The 18,514-nt window shown below is 57.8% G+C and overlaps 1 protein-coding gene across 2 annotated transcripts; it reads left to right on the top strand.

Annotated features, from left to right (window-relative positions):
• Positions 1 to 1,000: 1,000 nt before the first annotated feature.
• TANGO6 (transport and golgi organization 6 homolog) lies at positions 1,001 to 18,384 on the top strand. Of its 2 annotated transcripts, XM_034426688.3 has the most exons (18): positions 1,001 to 1,135; positions 1,262 to 1,866; positions 2,176 to 2,292; positions 3,709 to 3,859; positions 4,415 to 4,551; positions 4,885 to 5,047; positions 5,731 to 5,813; positions 6,549 to 6,661; positions 7,145 to 7,321; positions 7,665 to 7,791; positions 8,215 to 8,394; positions 8,723 to 8,857; positions 10,129 to 10,587; positions 11,222 to 11,279; positions 13,389 to 13,520; positions 15,708 to 15,859; positions 16,947 to 17,060; positions 17,991 to 18,384. In XM_034426688.3, exons 1-18 carry the CDS (start codon positions 1,030 to 1,032, stop codon positions 18,165 to 18,167), a joined length of 3,186 nt encoding a protein of 1,061 aa, XP_034282579.2. In that variant the 5' UTR covers positions 1,001 to 1,029; the 3' UTR covers positions 18,168 to 18,384. The 2 variants fall into 2 exon arrangements, with proteins under 2 accessions (XP_034282579.2, XP_034282580.2); XM_034426689.3 differs by lacking the exons at positions 15,708 to 15,859; positions 16,947 to 17,060 and having other exon boundaries at positions 17,991 to 18,204.
• Positions 18,385 to 18,514: the final 130 nt, after the last annotated feature.

The raw sequence follows: 18,514 nt of genomic DNA, 5'->3' as shown, positions 1-18,514 counted from the left end.
GTCTTTCTTGAACCATAACTGATCTCTTTGGGTTTTTAACATGTTTCAGTTGCTGTGCAGTTGTTGACCATTAATGTTAAAAATATTCCTAAAGCAATTTCAACATTTGGAAAGGCACTCTTTCTGGCACTTTTTTCTTTCCCAACTTTGTGGTGCCCCCTTTGGCCTGGTGCCCCAAGGACGTGCTTAGTCTGCTTAATGGTTAACACACCACTGAATTGGTTGGTGTGCATGTGTGTAAAATTCTAAAAGCCTTCACAGGGCAACTTAGGACACTTGTTAGTCTGAGGTTAAATCACAGAATCATAGTTGGAAGCGAAGAAACAAAAAGGCCGCGGCGTCTGACGCCCTGCTCTCCCAGAGCACTTGGGTGCCCCTTGCTCCCATTGAGGGCAGAGACGCAGGTCCAGGCGAGGGGAGGCGGAGGCAGCAAAGGGATTTCAAGCCCTGTGCATCCCCGCACAGGCTCATCTCTTTGGGGCCCATGGCTCTGTTCCGCTAGAAGCGTTTTTTCGGTCTACGGCAGAATTCTGTTCCTTCCCAAGCGCTGCCCGTCCGCTCCTCTACTTAGCGCGGGAACCAAAGGATGAATTTAAAGCCCTTTTGCCGCCTAGGAAGCTCCTATTTTAGAGCCCGTTTATTACTGAAGTCCTTCCCACTCGGCAAAATGAGTTTTCTTTTAAGGTCCTGCAGCTAATTTTGAATAGTTTGGCTTCAGATTTATGGAAATCGTATCTTCTAGTATTTTAATGAACAAACAGCGCCTGTTTTGCCCTTTCCAGCGACGCTCATCCCGCCCAAGACTTCGCTGAACTGCGCATGCGCCAGAGGGTCTCTGGCCTAGGACTCCCAGAATTCCTCCGGGCGCGAGACCTTCTCCAGAGGGCCGCTTCCCTTCGCCCCTCCCGCCTTTCCCCGCCCCTCTCGACCTCCTCAAAATGGCAGCCGGCGAGAACTTCCGCCCTCCTCCTACGGCCCCGCCCACGGTGGCGCCGTCGCCGCGGCGCAGCCTCACCGGACCTTCCCAAGATGGCGGCGCCCATGACGGCCGAGGACCGGAACGAGGACGGGGCGTCGGGGCTGCAGCGGGCGGTGGGCGGCCTGCAGCTGTTGCTGGGCCGGGGCGCAGGCACCGGTGAGAGCCGCGGGAGGAGCGCGGGGGGGGGGGGCGGCTGTTTCTCTCGCCTTCCGTGCCGCAGGTCCGGGGGCGCCGCGCGGGCCCTTCGCTCCGCTTCGACCGGCCTCTCCCTTCTCTCCGCAGGCCCGCTGCCGGCCCCGAGACCCGCCGCCCCGTCGCCGGAGTCGCTGCGCCTCGGGCTGACCGCGCTGGAGGAGAGGCTGGCCCGGGACCCCCAGTGGGCCCCCCTGCGCAGGGCGAGGGCCGAGGTGGCCCGGCGGGCCCCGGGGCTGAGTCCCGGCCCCGGCCCCGACCCGCCCTGGGCCGCGGCCTGCCAGGCGCTGCTGCTGCTGCTCTGCCTCAAGCGCTGCCTGGCCCGCCTGGCCGCCGCGAGCCCCGCAGCCGGCCCGAGCGAGGCCGGGGTCCCCCCTCCGCTGCGCCCTGACGCCCTGAGCATCGCCCAGGAGGGCGCCGTGCAGGCGGCGGCGCAGCTGGCGGTGGCGTTGGGCCTCCGCCCGTACCTGCTGGCCGGGGTGGCGCCCCCGCCGCGGGACAAGGCCGGCCTGCTCTCCGCCCAGCCCGAAGCCCCGCGGAGGCTCCTCGCCGCCTGCAACGCCCTGGTGGAAGTGGCCGAGTACCCCGAGCTGGGCAGGCTGATCCTGGCGCGGCATCTGGGCGACCTGCTGGCTGGGCTGTGCCAGCTGGGCTTCTGCCCCGCGAGGAAAGCCTGGGCGGGTGCTGAGAGGCAGGTGAGGGCTAAGGAGCAGCCCTGGGGGTTCCCTGCCAGAAGCAGCCAGGCAGGGCATTTCCATAAAGTGAAGCAAGTGTCTCCCTGTTTCCTCTGGGCAGTATGAAATGGGAGGGGGGACTAGCAAGCCGCTCTTGGGCCCTACAGGTGAAAAGTTCTGCCGGGCAGGGAGGTGCCCGTGGGGCCCTTGCCACTGCCTTAGGTTGGCTGAGCCTCTTGCTAGGGCTGCTGAAGGGATATTTGGAATAAGTGCCTTTCTGAGAATTCCTTTGCGTGTTTTATTGTTTTAGCTCTCTGGGATTTTTTTCAGGGGCTGACGGAAGAGGAACAGAGCAGCTGCAAAGAAGCCTTGCAAGGCCTTTTGGACAAAGTGTATCAGCCCCTGGTGGTCCGGGAACTGCTGCTTCTTCAGGGGGGGCCTAAGCGGGTATGACTGTGAGCCATGGAGAAACTAGATTTGCATCCTCTGAGCTGGTTCCATTTTGCGTGCCTGCTTGCAAATCTTTCTTCCTCATCCTCCTCCCAAAGCATTTTTGGAGAGATCCCAAATTAGCCCTTGCATGTAGCTCACCTATGACAGTGGATTCATGCCATGTGAGAACCATGACATTGATCCCAGGAGGAACAAGCACCAAAGCCATAGAAGAGTCTGTCTCAATCTTGCCAATTTTATGCTAGTTCTGGAGAATTCTGGGACTTAAGGTCCATATATATTAAAGTTGGCAAGATTGGGAAACACTGGCACGGAAGCTTCCTTTTAAGTGAGTCATGCCCCAGCCCTGATCTGAGTAGAATAGAATAGAATTCTTTATTGGCCAAGTATGGTTGGACACACAAGGAATTTGTCTTGTTGCATATGCTCTCAGAGTACATAAAAGATGCATTCGTCAAGAATCATAAGGTACAACACTTAATGATAGTCATAGGATACAAATAAGCAATCAAATCATATTAGGAAACTGTCCATATAAATCGTAAGGATACCAGCAACAAGGTTACAGTCATAAGTGGAAGGAGATGGGTGGTGGGAACAATGAGAAGATTAATAGTAGTACAGATTTAGTAAATAGTTTGACAGTGTTGAGGGGATTATTTGTTTAGCAGAGTGATGGCGTTGGGGAAAAAACTGTCCTTGTGGCTAGTTGTTCTGGTGTGCAGTGCTCTATAGCGTCGTTTTGAGGGTAGGAGTTGAAACAGTTTATGTCCAGGATGCGAGGGGTCTGTAAATATTTTCACAGCCCTCTTTTTGACTCGTGCAGTATACAGGTCCTCACTGGAAGGCAGGTTGGTAGCAATTGTTTTTTCTGCCGTTCTAATTATCCTCTGTGTCTGTCTTGTTGGGTTGCAGAACCAAACCAGACAGTTATAGAGGTGCAGATGACAGACTCAATAATTCCTCTGTAGAATCTGTCCTTCCAGTTTAGCGCTGCCTCTGGATTAGTTTAGCTGTGGCTCTGCAGAACGGGTCTTTCTCAGGCCTGCTGCTTGACGGCCTGTCCCTAGAGAGCCTGTAGAGATCCAACTTGGGCCTTTTCTGCCTTCCTAGCACGTGGATCAGTGGGAGAGGAAAAGAAGAGGTATAACAGCCCCCAGGTCTAAATTGGGATGCGATCCAATCTGACTGAGCTCCAGTCTTGCTAAGTGCCATCCTGGGAATCTGCTGCTAGGTGAATGGTGCCCTCAGAGAAGCTTTCAGTCAAGTAACTCGAGTCCGTTCTGTTTGGGGAAGGGCAGGGGATGCCCCTGTTGCCTGGTGTCAAGGCCCATCGGGGTAAGGAAGAAGAAGGGATGCTGCACAAGAGGGCTGGTCATGGTCCAGTATGCACATATGTTTCTTTTTCAGGCCTCCCATCCCAGCCAGCAGAACGACGAGCCTTGTATGGCACCAGCACCAGCCTGGCTTCAGCGCCTTTGTGGGCACCTGCTGTCCGGGAGGCTGCTAAGACCTGGTGGAGTTCAGGCTGTGATCCGTGGCATCCTGGAGGGAGCCGGAGGTGAGTGAGGCTTGACAAATCAGCCATTCAAAGGCTGGGACAAGAGCAGAAAGAGTCCTTTGTTCCAGTGTTTCTAAACTTGGCCCAGCCAGATTTACATATAATAGATCCTGTTTTAATAAATAAGGATCTGCATGAAACAGGAAAATATTTTGAAACTGGACAAATCACTGTGTGCCCATGTTTTTTGGTTTGCCAGAACCAAACCTGGACTTCTAGGTGGGGCAAATAAGGTAACCTGGTACATGAACTTCCCAGGTCTTCCCTCTCACCCCACTCAGCTGCTGCTGGTCCCTCTTCTCTGCACGGCATTTCCCACGAACCGGCTCCTCTAGGCAGAGAGCAATTCAGTCCCAGACTTTTTGCACCTCTCTTAAGAAACGGCAAGAGCAGAAAGGATGAGGAAGGTCCAAGGTCGCCTGGCAAGATACTGAGCTAGGCGGTTACTGCCTGGGTGAAGCTCCTCTTCCTAGTGGAGGAGATTGCGAGTCTCTCTGGCCACAGGATGGGCTGTTCTCTGTGTGCTCGTCTGACACGGAGCCTCCTGCTTTCCAGCTGGGGCTGTGGGGGGCAGCAGTGCAGAAGCGGCAGCAGCTGACTGGCAGAAGTGCGAGGCCATAGCCAAGATCCTGTCCTCGTGTCCTCAGCAGTCTCTGTCCCTGGAGGATTATTGTCAACAGATTTGCCCACAGGTACATCTTCTGCCCCTTCCCTTTACCCAGCGACTGGCATTCTGGTACAACCCAGGTGGCACAAGGAACGTTTGTGAGTCCCGGAGTGGCTCCTGCGAGGCAGAGTGCCTTTCCCCTCCATCTGGTCCTTGCAAAGCAACTCCCTTTTCCTGGGTTGGCCCTCGGGGTCTGCGGTTTCTGCTAAGCCTTGGGGCCTTGTAGTCCTGTTTCCCCTCTCCCCCTTCACGCAATTTGTGATAGAGTGCAGACCACAAGACATAACTTTAGAAATATTGCTGGCGAGCATCACGTATTTTGAGCATAAAACTCTGCTTTTATCTCTTTCTTTTAAAGATTCTGCAGCTGTTCCTCATCCAGGATAAGCTGATGGTGCGCCAATTCCAACGAGTAGTGACCGCAACTGTCCTCGCCATGGTGAGGCAACATCCACAGCAGGCAGAGAAGCACCTGCTGCGTCCCCTGCTGAAGCCCCTCTTGCGCTGCCTGGGGGAGCCAGGTAACAGCCTCCCACCCCCTGGCCAGGCTGCAGAGTCGGATGACGCCTTATCGCTTTCATGTTTTTAGAATTTTAGAATTGTAAGCCTCCCAGAATCACTTGGTTGAGTTGGCAGCTGTAGAGGTTGGTTGGTTGCTTGAATGATTGAATGACTAAACAAACAAATTTCTGTCATTTTGGAAGGTGGGAACCTCCTTGTTTTTTCAGGGGCTTCTGTACCCAGAATTGGTAGCTCTGGGATTCTTAGGTCTGAGTCCTCCAGTGGGATTGAAATGTGTCCCTCTGGGTGACTTATAACAATCCGGTATTAGAAGTTGAAGCAGTGCTGGGCAAGACAAGCTTGGTAGGCTGAGGTATCGCTCAGTTGAATCAAAGTTTTATTCATCAATTCCGATTTATATCCTGCCTTTGTTTCCCACAACTCTAGTGCGCATAATGCTCCTGCCCCCTCTTTTTCCCCCGTGAGGAGGTTGGGCTGAGCGAGGGCCTTGCCCAGAGCCCCCCAGCCAGGACACCCATCCCGTATTTTCTAGCCCGGCAGCTGTAAGGCTCTCAGAGAAGGAAGTCATGCTGGAATTAAATCTTTTCTTTCATTTGCCACTTATATCGTGGAATATAATTAAGTGAAACCAGCCCAGCATTAGCTGCACCCACACGATGGTCCTTTTCTTTCTTGTCTTCAGAAGGTTCACTGGAAGACCTGCCAGCTGGGGCGGTGCTGGTGGAAGAGGAGTTGCTCTCGGGATGCGTGGAAACAGTGTACAAGGTGCGGCACCAGCATGCTTCTGTGTATGCAGTGTTGGGAGAAGGAGCGGAAGCCAAGGAAGGGCCCGCATTTGCTTTTGGACTGAGTTAGATTGCGTCTTCTTCCTCAGCTGTGACCTCACTTCTCACTGTGCTGAAATAGGCAAAATGGTCTTCCCTGAAATGCCACGGGGAGGCGCCATTCCCACGTGCCTTTCATGCTCTGCTTGAAGTACTCCGCCTTCTCCTCCACCCTTGCTAGCCCAGCGCTGTGGTCATCTTGCTCTCGGTCAGCTGTCAGGCGCCAGAATTCAGCATTGCCTGGCAGCACAGCCAGCCCATCTCTACCAAAGACGCAGGCCCTCCAAGGATCCGCCTGATCCCAGGAGGAATACAGCCCGAGAGCAGGGCTGTCTTACAAGCAGGCTTGGGGGATGAGCCATTAGGAGGCTCGGAGGTCTCGGGAGGCCTGTGCAACAGGCTGGGCTGCTCTGTTGGTTCAAGTCTTGATAGCCTGAGCATTTAAACACTCTGAATGGCCGAGAGCATTTTGGGCACTAATGAGCTGTTTCGGAGAGCTGGCGCACAGAAGCAGGTCCAGAAGGCCCCAAAATAGCCAGAGGTGGTTCTGCAAGTATTTAGAAGGGGCAGGGGGGATTCTCTGCTCCTGGCAATGTGCAGGGATCCTGTGTGTGTATGCGAAGGCTGCAAATTGACCTTGCAGGGTCTTCCTCCTCTCAGCTGCTCTCCCTTGCAGGTCTGCGTGGTGGGTAATGAGCCCTCGCCTTGCCTCTTGGGTGCCCTGCAGCCTGTGCTGGGGGCCATCTTCTCCCTCTGGTGCTTCACCAAGCAGAACGTGTCCTCCTTACGGTGAGGCGCCTGGCCTGGCGGGGGAATCTCCAGAGCTCTTTTGTGGGCTGGTGGGGACAAACCTTCCTGGTTGGAGGCACAGGAGCTGTTCTCCTCCTGGTTCCTGTCAACCGAGAGCCCACCATCTGCTGAAGGCCAGTGCTGGCCTTGGCTTTTCTGCCAGGGTGGGAACTCCCGTCCCTCCTGGGATGGGAGGGGGATTGTGCAACTCCTCTGAAAAGAAGACCCTCATCCAAAGTTAGCAACAAACTGTAAGAGAGAAGGGGTGGGTGGGTGGGTGGGTGGGTGCTGAGGAGCAGGCAGGGGCATTAGGCCATTGCCCACCGGCTTTTTATTTCCCATCACCCTGGCCCAGGAGACAGACCTCCACATCCTGCCCTTCTTCTGGGAGAGGCAGCTTTCCTTGGGGGCATTCTGGGCTGACTCTCACCAAAGCCGCCACCGCCTGGACTGGGGTTAATGCCCTCCCCCCCTTGTTTTCAGCACCCCCTGCCAGGAGATCCTGCTATGGTTCCTGGAGAAGAGCGAGCAACAGGCCTCTCTGGCGGCCCTGGAAGGCTTGGCGGAGCTCAGAGGAAGCCCCTGCCTGCCCCACCCCCATTGCCAGTTCCAGGTGGGCAGTGAAGGGGGCGTGGTGGCCACCATCAAGGAGGCTGTGAGGTGAGAGTCTGCTGTGCTTCCCCAGTGGGGGACTCTGATCCAGATGGATGCAGTTGTGGGGTGTTGGGCTGCCAGAAAACCTGCCCCAGCCTCTTCCGCTTCAAGAGGTGGCTGAAGAGAGTCTGCATGTCCAAAGGCAGCTTACCCAAAATATAGGAAGGGGGGGGGGAGGATTCTCAGCTTTGTATCTGCAGGTGATCAACTGTGAGGAAAGAACTCTCACTTCCGGGGAGGTTCGGCACTTGCTCCGAGAAGGATGGAAGAGACGGTTCAGCCCAGAGCCTCCGGGGCTTTTTCCCCCTCCTTTGTCCCTTAGTGAAAAGTTTGCTCTCTCCCTTGGCAGTGACGAAGACGAGGCTCTGTATCAGAAGCTTTCCTCAGAGCAGTGGCAGCTGGAGCAGCTGGTGGACTTGCTGTCTCACTGCCAGAAGGGCAGCCTAGCCGGAGACTTCTTCCTGGGCTGCTTAAAGGTAGGGCCTACAGCATCTCTGGATGTCCCCATAGTAGTGTGGATGCTGTGCTCCTTCCACAAGAGTAGGATCGGTGCCACGTTACGTGTGGCAGAGGTCAGGCGTGGCCCTTCAAGGTCCCCCTTCAGCTGTCAAGGACTAATCCAGGCAGGGAAACCTCAGTTCTCTGGGCTTAGATGGGGCTGTGATTGGAGAAGGACCCCTGGAACTCAGGGTTTGGATGGGTCTCATCTGGATTCCTGCACACACACACACACGTGTGTGTGTGTGTGTGTGTGTGTGTGTGTGTGTGTGTGTGTGTGTGTATGAAGCAAGCCATGTATCCAGTTCTTCCCTCTTGTATTTTTCTGCTGTAGTGCAGGACAATATCCTGCCAGTTGTTTAGTCTCTCTTCTTCCAATGTGTGCTCCTCCCCCTCGGCAGGAGCTGACCCAGCTGGCCTCTGAGACGGACCCTGCACCCCCTTCGCAAGGGCCCCCCCTGGATCTGGAGCAGCTCTGCAACCCAGCCTTCCCCCAGCAGATGAGGCAGCTGCAGGTGCTTCGGGTGGTGGCCATGCTGACCGAGAGCATTTCGGACTCCTTGCTCACAGATGTCAGGCAGGTTGGTCCTGTCCTCGTGGTTGGTCCACCCCCACCCCCACCAGCCTTGCAGAGCCCCGTCCCTCCAGTGGTCTGGGGTGGCCTGGCTGCTGTGCCTGAGGCCTGGCTGGGCCGGCTGCATCCCTTGGTGGCTGTTGACAAACTCTCCCACTTTAAGGGATGTGCCAGATTTTTTTGGGGGGGGGGGGAGGGTTTGGCCTTAATTTCATCCTTTCTGGGAAGGCCAGTGGGGGAAGGTCTCTAGCCTGTCAAGCCTAGAGCTGCAAAAGTGGCTCGGGGCCCATTGTCGGCTGCAGACGCAAGCTTTTTGGGTGATGTTTCTTCCACAGGTGGTGGAGTTTGTGGCAGCCACGCTTCAGCGGGCCTGTGCAGGTCTCTCCAGAGGCTCAGTGGGCACTGTGGAGTCCCAGACGCTCAGCATGGCTATGGGGCTGGGGGCAGCCATGATGGGCGGGGCCCTGCAGGTGAGTAGCCAGAGGGCCTCGGGGGCGGCATCAGTTCAGGCATTGGGGTGTCATGGGGCCTTTTGGGAAGCATCTGCAGACCTTCCAGGTGCTCAAAGGGCAGGAAAGATGCGCCTTCGTGGTTCCCACAAGTGTTTTCATTTCTGATTCTGAGCCTCAGTCAGTGAAGTCCAGTTTCTCTCTGGGCTCTGCTTATCCGCCTTCCCCCTCCCATGCCATTTTGATTCCTAATTCGAAGACCCCCCCCCTCCCCATACCTGCAGGGGGAGGGCCATTGCAGGCCAGCAGGGCTTCTGGGCGGGGCCAGGCGAGGGGCTGCTGAGTCAAGCTGGCTCCCACTGACCTGCAGGAAAGCCTCTGCCCACCCAGTGAGGCCAGCTAAGGAACTGGGCCCTTTCGGTTCCCCCTGGGTGGTTGGGAGGTTGGAGGGAGGAAACAATTTTGGTCTCTGACCGGCGTTGAGACAGAAAGTGGGGAGTGGGAGGGGGGGAAATCTTGCTGTGACAGGCTGAAGCCTAGAAGCTTCCTTCGTCAAGTCTTGGCTCGCTGGGGCCGCTGGGGCCGGTTCCAGACACGGTGCCTCCCTCTCTCCTTCTCCTCAGCTTTCAGGCCGGTGCTTGTTCCTCCTTTGCTGAAGCCTGCTGTGGTTTCCTGCAGGAGGAGGGCTGGGTGGGTGGGGGGGTTTCTGGTGGGTGCCAAGCAGGGAAAAGCTCCCCTCCACCCACAGGCCAGAACTCTTGAGAAATGACGGGGGAGGCGGGCTCTCGGCCATACCCGGCAGCTAGGTAGGAATAGTGAGGGGGGGGTGTCAAGGCCTCGGGTGGGGGGGTCCTGGATGCTCTGCTGCTTGCCAGAAGGAGGTTCCTGGCCGGCCAAAGCCCGAGTCCTCTGGCAGCCTCCGAGGCATGGCAGGATGTGCCGGGCGGGGGGCGGGGCTGGGCATGGCTCCCCGCCAGCAGGGTAGACTCGGCTTTCCCGGCTCCCTTGAGGGCTGAGCTGGAGTCCTGGCTGGGCCTTTCCTGCTGCTAGGGAAAGAGCAGTAGCTCCATTCCCACCCCATTCCCCGTGTGCACCTGCCAGCTTGGGGCCTGATCTTATCCGCCCTGCCAGAGTCTGTGCGCACGCCCATAACGGTAACCACAGCAAAGGCTTTGGGCACAGTGCCCCCTCCTGGCGCTTCCTGCCGGCAGCCCAGGGCCAAGTTCTCAGGATCAGCCCTGGTTCCTCTCTTGGGCAGCACATGGCTGACGTGCACCCTGCTGTCTCCCCAGCTGAAATCCGAAGACTTTGCCAGCCTGAAGCAGCTGGTGCCCCTGCTGGATGAACTCTCCCGCCTCCACCCGGAGCCTGTCATCCAGGAGCTGGCGGCTGACTTGAGCATCTCCATCTGCACCCACCGCGCCTTTCCCACTGCTGCTTGCAAGGCCCAGGGCAGGAGTGTGGGTGGGGCAGCAGGCCAAGGGAGCGCGGGCACCCCAGATGGGACCCCCAGACCTGGGGCACCCCTGCCCCAGAAGTCCCCCAGGAGCCACTCAGGACAGCCTCAGGGGATGGACTCGGTTGCCAAGGAAAGCTCTGCCCCCTGCAGCCCCCAGAGCCATCTGCAGGCGCTTCTCTCGGGGGCTTACAGCCCTGACATTCCCACGCGAGCTGCTGCCTTGCGCCACCTCTCCCGGATGATCGAGCAGAAGGATCCCGGAGCCCTGAAGACTCGGGAGAAGTTGCTGAAGGTAGGCAGCCAGAGCACTTCATGGGGAAAAGCCTGGAGGACGGCATGTGAGTGGCTTGGGCTGGCCCTGAGAGGGAGCCCCTTTTTGGCCTGCCTGGGGGACCCTTCAGAAGATGGAGGTGTCCCTCGAGCTTTGCCCTGTGAGCTCTGCTTGGTGGCCAGAAGATTCAAGGCATGCAGGTGTTTCTATCCAACCACCTTGAGGCATATAGAATTAGGGTTTCAATCACCAGCAGATTTTCTGTTTCCTGGTTTCCCCCCAGACGTCAGGCGTGTTGCCTCCATGCTGAGCTGACCTCGAGTGGAGAGGAAGCTGCTTTTTCTGGGAGAGTTTAGTTCTGCTTCCAAGCAGTCTGAATGTCTTGAGCCTGGGGGACAGCAGATGGTGGAGTTGTTCTCAGCTTCCCTCTTTCTGAGCAGCCTTTGGAGGAACCCCTTCCTGTTCCCTTTGTCCAACTCCCTAACGCTTCCCCAGAAACAAAAGGGTTTCTAATTCTAATTCCCAATCAGAGCCACAATGGTGCTTGGACGGATGGCTGCAGGCAACCTTCTGCCCTGCCAAGGAGACATCAGCCAAGAGAGACACAGTTGGCTGCAGCTGTGCAGGCAAAATGATTCTTGGTTTTAATTTTCAGGTTTTTGTGGAAAACCTGGAACATAAAGACTCCTTTGTTTATCTTTCTGCTATCCAAGGTAAGCAGACCCAATCTTGCTCTCGGTTACTGTCCGTGAAAATACAAGCTCCTTCCTGTCCTCCTCGGAGAATGGGGGTGGGGGGTGGGGGGCAAATACTCCAGGAAGGAGGGCTGGCTGAGCCCAGGTCAGAGGCAGGAAGCCCATCTGCCCGGTGCACATTGCTGATGGCCTTCCTTAGTGCCGTTTTGCAAGTGGGCTTGGGGAATAGGAGAAAACGCGGAGGGCCGTCCCTGAGGGAAACCAGTAACCCCCCCTCTCAGCTCCTGCTCCTCTCTGATGGCCTCCAAAGAGGCCTGTTGACCTCCCACTGGTTTGCTCATGATGCAGGGTGGACTTCAGCAAACAGCCCTCCTGCTTCTCCTTGATCCCCAGTCTGGGCTGAGACATTCCTAGGACAGGAGGGGCCCTAAGCCCGGCCGAGGTCAGTTGGTGTCACTCCTCTGGGTGGGCTGCCCTCTTTTAGCGGGTCGCATGAACCTGTTCCGGCCGGCCCCTTCCTTGCACCTGCCTTCCTGTCTCTGGGCAAGGTCACCTTTCTGGAAAAGCCACCAACTCTCAAGGAAGCAATATCTCACCAGCTTCCTTGGAAGGAAATGAAGACATTTCACAAGATCACCGGGGGTGGACGGCTGTGCAAATATCGCCCTTGTGGCCGGGCCCTCGTCGTCTCCTCTGGAAGCGGACAGAGGCGCTCTTCCTCCTTCCCGCCTTTGAACTGTGTTCCACAGCTGCGGTTGTGCCTGGGCTGTCAAGGCATTGAGTGGAGTGGGAGCTCTTCTGGAGGCTCTGGGCCTGGCCAGCTCTTGGCAGCCCCACAGGGTTCAGAAGAGGAACGGGCTCTGGAGAGACAGTCTCTGCAAAGAAGGGCTGGTTGCGCAGCACAGAGGCACATGGCCTTGTAGGCCTTCTCACGCTTCCCCGGCTCTCAAGACGTCTCGGGGCTGCCCCGTCTCCCTGCCAGCAGCTCTGCTTCCTAAGGAGCCTAGAGAAGCCCCTGGGTGGGATTTCTGGGCTTCCTTGCTGAGCGTAGAACGGAGAGCCTGATTTTGCTTCTGTATCCAGAAGGGGGATCAGCCCTGTTGAAACATGGGAAGGAAGAGACTGATAGGGAGGCGACAGGGGGCTCAGCTTCAGGCATTGGTCCGAGGCTCAGCTCTGCTGCTGCTGTTGCAGCCCTTCTGTGGGAATCCCTTTGGACCCTGTTTTTCTCAGGGAGGGGAGGGGTGAAGGAAGAGCCTCCCCCACCTCCTTCCTTGCTGGGCTTGAGCAGGTGAAGGGCTTCTGCCTGTGCTGACTCCCTGGCGCTGCCAGCCTGGGGCACAAGAGCGGCTCCTTCCGCGTTGAGCAACACGGCCTTGCAACAGCCGATGAATATCCTGCAGTTGACTCAGAATGTTGAGAAGGACTTCTGGTGATGGGCAGGGAGGGTGTGGGGCTGAGGCTAAGATGGGGGGGGCGGAGCAGGAGAGAGCTCCCTTTCCCTAATTCTACACACACACACACAAACACACACACACACAGTTTCCAAAAGCAGCAGCTGTGGAGAGCTTCAGTCCCGCTGGGGCCGCCCTGCCACTTGCGTGGCTCTTGGCATGGCAAAGGGTGCCCCCCTCGCCAACTCCCGCTCTTTTGCCGGTTATTCCATTGCTTCCAAGGCTGGAGAGGAGTGAGAAGTAGTGAAGGGGGAGAGGGGCTTCCACTGGTCTGGGCTTGGTAGCTGTGACCGATCTCAGGTGTCCTGAAGTTCACGTCTTCATGCAAAGTCTGCCACTGGAGCGTAGGCATCATGAATCTTCCCCGGGGGGGAGGAGGCGGAGTGTGATAGTGAAACGAAGAGGGTGGGGTCTCTGCTGGGGCAACTGAAGAGCTTCTCGTGCCTTTAGGGGAGTCGTGGACCAAAGTCCCAAGGGCTGCAAAAAGCTGTCCAGGGGATCGGGACCCTCTGTGGCCAAGGACGGGTTGAGCTGCCTGGCCCTCGTGGTTCCTGCGAAGGCTTCTGCTCTTCCCCCCTCGGCTCAGTCCAGAGCAAGTGTGTCTGGGGCTTCCAGCCCCTCAGCTGCCAAATCTGCTTCGGGCATCCCCAGTGCTGCTTCTCCCCCCTTCCAGGTGTGGCCCTCCTGTCAGATGCCTCCCCACAAGACGTCCTGCCCTTCCTGCTGACCCAGTACGCGGGCGCCCCGATGGTGGAGACCAGGATGAAGCTGGGGGAGGCACTGCTGCGCACGACACGAGCCCTGGGTGAGTCTTCCTGCAGGGGCCAAAGGGCGAGGCGCTCTGGGGGGCCAGATAGGCCAGGGCAGGAAGGGGGCTTCCTGGTGCATTTGGCCATAGCACTGCAGAAATGCAGAGCTGAAAGGGCTCTGTGAGGCCATGGAGTCTGACCCTCCTGCCACACTCAGCATAAGAGTCTCAATTAACGCCTTCCTGAGTCTTCCAGGGAAGGCAGCCAACTCCTCTTTCAGGCCTCTGGTCCCACGAATGAGTCACTTCCTTTCTCTGCTTTGTGCTTGAGCCTCAGGAGGGTTTGGGCTTCTTGTTTTCCCAATAAACGAGAGTCGGGAATTGCCTGCCTGCTTCCTGTGTGTTGCAAGCCGCCTTCATGACACTCGGCGGCCTTGCCCGGTCGACTGTTTCCTCCAAGACAGAAGCTGAGCGGCTTGTCTGGGCTTGAGTCCCTTCCCTCCCCTTTAGTGCCGCCCAGTCTTGACTGGCTTCCCTCCCCCACAGGGCCCCCCTCGACCTTCGCTCCAACCAGGCCCAGCGGGGCTGTTCTCGTCCACCTGGCACAGCCTGGGTGGTGTCGCCTCCTGCCCTTCCCGTTGCCAGAGCATGTGGGACACAGACCCCTCTCACCCATGTCCATCCCTCCCCCGGCCTAATTGCCTTCAGTTGAGCCTAACTCCTCATTAAGCTCCCATCTGGCCCAGATGTTTCCCCATCTGCACCTCCCACCCGCCTGCCTGCTCTCCCTGCAGCCCCAGGACCAGGCCTGGGCGCCTTGCAGTGGCACAGCAGGAGCAGGTGGTTGCCACCGTGTGGGCAACGTGTCTCCTGGCTCTCAGACTGCTTGTCTGAAGGGGGTCCACCCATTACAGACCCGGGTCAGTCCCACGTGCCTTTCTTTTCCTGGGCCAGAATGATGAACCTTTCCCTCTCTCGGCCCCCATCTTCCCTGCCAAGAGAAGTGGCCCCGTAGCTGCCTTCTTGCTCTCCCTCCCCATAGTTGCTCCTTCTGTCTCTTGGCAGCCTTTGGAAGCAGTGGGGGTCTCTTGTCCTCTTCCTCTCCCCTCGGTCTCCCTTCCTCGTCCCAAACACATTTTGGTTCCATCCCTCCAGACAGGAGTGCAACTAACGCACGCACACACACCCCTATCTCTGCTGGAAGTGCTCTTGGCTGCCTGAGCTGCTGCTGGCAGAGGGCCCTGTCTTTAGATATAATCCCCTAATTGCTGCCTGTGTGCTAGGCGCTGGTCTTCTGCGGAAGCCAGGTTTCCCCTCCCCGTCTCCATTGGGGGTGAGGGTCGGCGTCTCTGGGAGCCCCCTGACTCCTCTGCCCAGCTTCCTGCTTTTATTCTCCATGCAGCTCCTCAGCCTTGGGAGTCAGATGGGCTCAAGCAGTGCCGCCTGGGCCACAGCGCTTCTTGCTCGCAGGCACGCCTCTGGCACAGCTGCCAGCTTGGCCCCCTTTGCAGGCACGGCCAGCCTCGTTAGGGCTGAAATTACGCCTGATAATTGTGCTCCCCCCCTTTTCAGTGCTGCAGTGCTATTTTGGGTCTGCTTTGCGTCCTCCACAACCCTTTCATTGTTGCTCCTGGACGCGGGAGACCCTGGTGCCCTGCAGAGGGACGGGCTGCCTTCCTGCTTGAGGGAAGGTCCGTGGAAGGCATCAGCCCCTTTGCCTTGCAATTACTGGTCTTGGCAGGGATCCCTTCCTTCCGCAAAAGAGCCAGGACTTGTGGAGAGGCAGAGTGGCTGCTGGGCGGCCATGGGACCCCCTCCTGTTACAGACCCTTTTTGCCGCATGCAAGAGAAGCTGCCAAAGCCTCGGTAGGCCAGCTGCTCCTGGCGCATTTGTGATGATGGTGCAAAGTTAGTAAGAGTCTAAAATTTGGGTGTCAAGAAGGCACGGAGGCTTTTTAGAAGCCAGAGAGGTGGGAACATTGGCCTGCAGTGCAAATCATAGGACAGAGAAGGCTCTTCGTTGCCTCCCAGGCCTGGGATGGGTGAGTTCCATGGGAGGTGGTCATTCATGCCTGCTCACAGGCTGGCTGCCTCCTGGCTCATCTTGAGCTGGTCCCTTCTCCAGCTGGCTGCTCAGCCGTGCCCACCGTTGCCCCACCAACTAGCTGCACCCCTTCGCAGATCCCATCTCACAGCCAAGAACTTCTTCAGTCACCCGGCCCTTCTTTTGCCTCCTCCTTGCAGGAGATCTGGTCTTCCAGCACAGAGACACGCTGATCCATGCTTTCCTGCGAGGAGTCCGGGATCCTGACCACTCCCTCAGAGCCAGCAGCCTGTCCAACCTGGGAGAGTTGTGCCAGATCCTTGGTTTTCAGCTGGGGTCGGTGGTCCACGAGGTACCTGCCCCTTTTCTCCTCCCACACTGTGGCTGCTGCTCCTGCTGGAGCCTTGCAGCCCTCGGGGTGCCACAGTTGGGAGTTTTCTGGCTCCCAGTGGACCTTCCTGGTCCTGCCTCGTCTTTCCACTAAGCAGCAGCAGCAGCAGCAGCAGCAGATTGTGCTGCTCCTCCAGCAGATCGTTCCCCTCCTCCCAGGAGTTGAACCCTTCACGGTCTCAGGTGTCGCTCACAAACCTTTGCTTCAGCCAGAGACACTAGCCAGGGCCGGCCATCGAACGTGGGGTGGGGTGGGGGGGATCTCTGGTAGCATCTCTGGTTCCCAGCCTCCTTTCTCAAAAAGGAACCGAACCCTAAATCTTCTCCAGCGGTGGCTGCTTGCGCTGTGAGGCCTTGGAGGCTTCCTTGGGCAGAGACACCCTCCTGTGGTTCTGCAATGCACGAGGAGATACAACTGACTTGACAAGAGGGGATCTTGGTCTGCTTTGCGACGTTGCAGCTGTGGCAGCCTGAGTGCCGCGGATGCTGTTGTGGTAGCCGAGCCATGCAGGAGTGTTGTGGTGCAGCTGGGCCTTTTGCCAAGGCTGCTCTGGGCCTCCAGTACGTGGACAGGAGGTGCAGCTTTGCAGTCACGTCTGTGCGGCTGAGAACGGTTTCTGGCGCTGCAGCAAGCCAGGTGCCAGCTGACTCAGCGGAAGCTGCTGGAGGGTGTGGAGAAGGCAGGCTGACCTTGAGCCCAGGAACAGAAAGATGCAGCTGGGGGTGCGTGGAAGCCATGGTCCTCTGGCTCCCCTTGCCCCCTACGTGCAGCTCTGGCCCTGGGACCAAAGCACCTGAGCTCTGGGGAGGGGGGGTCAGCAAAGGTCTGCAGATGCTGTGACCCAGCAGGGGGTGCCGCCGGGGTCTCCACTGGGTCCCGGTCTCTGCTGGTGGAGTAAGTCAGCCCTCGGTTAGGGTTCTCGAAGGCCCCAGAGGTCAGTGCCTGCCCTTTCTTAACGCAAAGGAAGACCTGCTTTCCTCTCTCCCCTGTGGCGGCCGTAGCCTCCCACTCTCTGGCCTGTTCTGAGGGCCCTGCCTTTCTCTGACAGCTGGCCGCCTGCTTAGCAGCTGTGGTCAAAACCGACCGTGAAGCTGAGGTCCGTAGAGCCGCGGTCCACGTGGTGGTGCTTCTCCTGCGGGGGCTCAGCACGAAGGCGGTGGAGGTGAGTCTTCTGAGCGGGCCACCCAGCTCTGCCCTGCCGTGTGCCACCGGCTGCTTCCTTGGCAGGGCTTCCGTGTAGAGGGGGAGGAGGCTGGGCATGTCCTCCTGTGGCCAGGCGTGGAGGAAAGGAGGCCCCGCTGAACCTGCTTCAGGGCTGGTGTGGCCCCTGCCCGAATTCCTGGGAGCGAGCGCTTTGCCCTTCTGTGGGCATGATACAAGAGAAGAGTGCTGAGAAGCCTCCACTGGCCTCCCTCGGCCCCTCAGAAGAGCTGCTCTGTTCCAAGCGGCCTCCTTAAAACATCCCAGGCCAGGTGGGCTTTGTTGCGTCCATCCCTGCCACCAGGAAGTGCCACAGAAGAGGCGGGTTTGCCCAGCCTGGCATTTACGGGCAAGAGATTGCCACTTTCTTGGAACTGGCCCAGGAAAGTTTGTCTACACCTTTCCTCCAGAAAGGTGTGTAAGATTAATTAGTGCAATAATTAAATACTGGCCTTGAAAAAATCGGGAGAAGGTGAGTTCTAGTCCTGCCTTAGGCATGAAAGCCGGCTGGGTGACTTTGGGCCAGTCGCTCCCTCTCAGCCCAACCCACCTCACGGAGTTGCTGTTGTGGGGGGGAACTGGAGGAGGAATAAAATAATTTTACCTGTTTATATAATAATTTTAGAAAGATGGAATAAAAATGGGGGGGGGGCTACCAAGCAGTGACCGCAGACAGTGGCTCTTCCAGGAGGCTGCTCTGCAGTCCTGACCCCTCCTTGAGCTCAGGTGGCTGGTTCCACGCTCACCTGGGCTCAGGGCCTCCCTGGAGATTGTCACGAAAAGATGGACAGCCATTGGTCTGGAATGGCATAAGGTCAAGCCGGGGCTTGGACTAAAGGCCTCGAGGGGGAGGGGCTGCCAACTCTGCTGTAATTTCTGCTCCCCTTTCCAGGTTCTCCGCGATGTCCTGCTGGATCTTTACCGCCTGCTGAAGTTCGTGGTGCGCTGCGAGCAAGATGAGGTGACAGTGCTGCATGCTCAGCTGGCCTTGGAGGAGCTGGATGGCCTCCTCAGGCAGTTCCTCTTCCCCCCCCAGACGCTGCAGAAGAAGATTGAGATCCTGCCCTAGGCGGCTGCTCCGGATGGCCACGGAACTCTGCCACTCAAAAGCCCTCGCCCGTGGCCTCCCTGGCAACTTCCGCGTGAACTTTGCCCCTGCGGGGCAGACTCTGTACAGGCGCAGCTTTGTTGCGTGGGGCTCCATCCCCACCGAGAGAAGCATTGGAGGGGACGGGAGCAGATCAGCCAAGGCAATAAATTAAGCCCAGTAGTGGCATATTTGGAAAGGAGGCTGCAGAGTTTGGGGGGTGGAGTGTGCTTGGCGGGGGGCCACCAGGGCCAAATCCAAGCAGGGTTAATGGCGCACCATGGCTGTGAACCTGCCTGGCAGCACCTCTGAGGGGCCTTGTGTGGCCC

The sequence above is a fragment of the Pantherophis guttatus genome, chromosome 11, assembly GCF_059756535.1.
Source record: "Pantherophis guttatus breed Tessera chromosome 11, ASM5975653v1, whole genome shotgun sequence".
NCBI classification, from domain to species: domain Eukaryota; kingdom Metazoa; phylum Chordata; class Lepidosauria; order Squamata; family Colubridae; genus Pantherophis; species Pantherophis guttatus.
The sequence above is the reverse complement of the archived record's forward strand: the minus strand, read 5'-3'. Positions and strand labels throughout refer to the sequence as shown.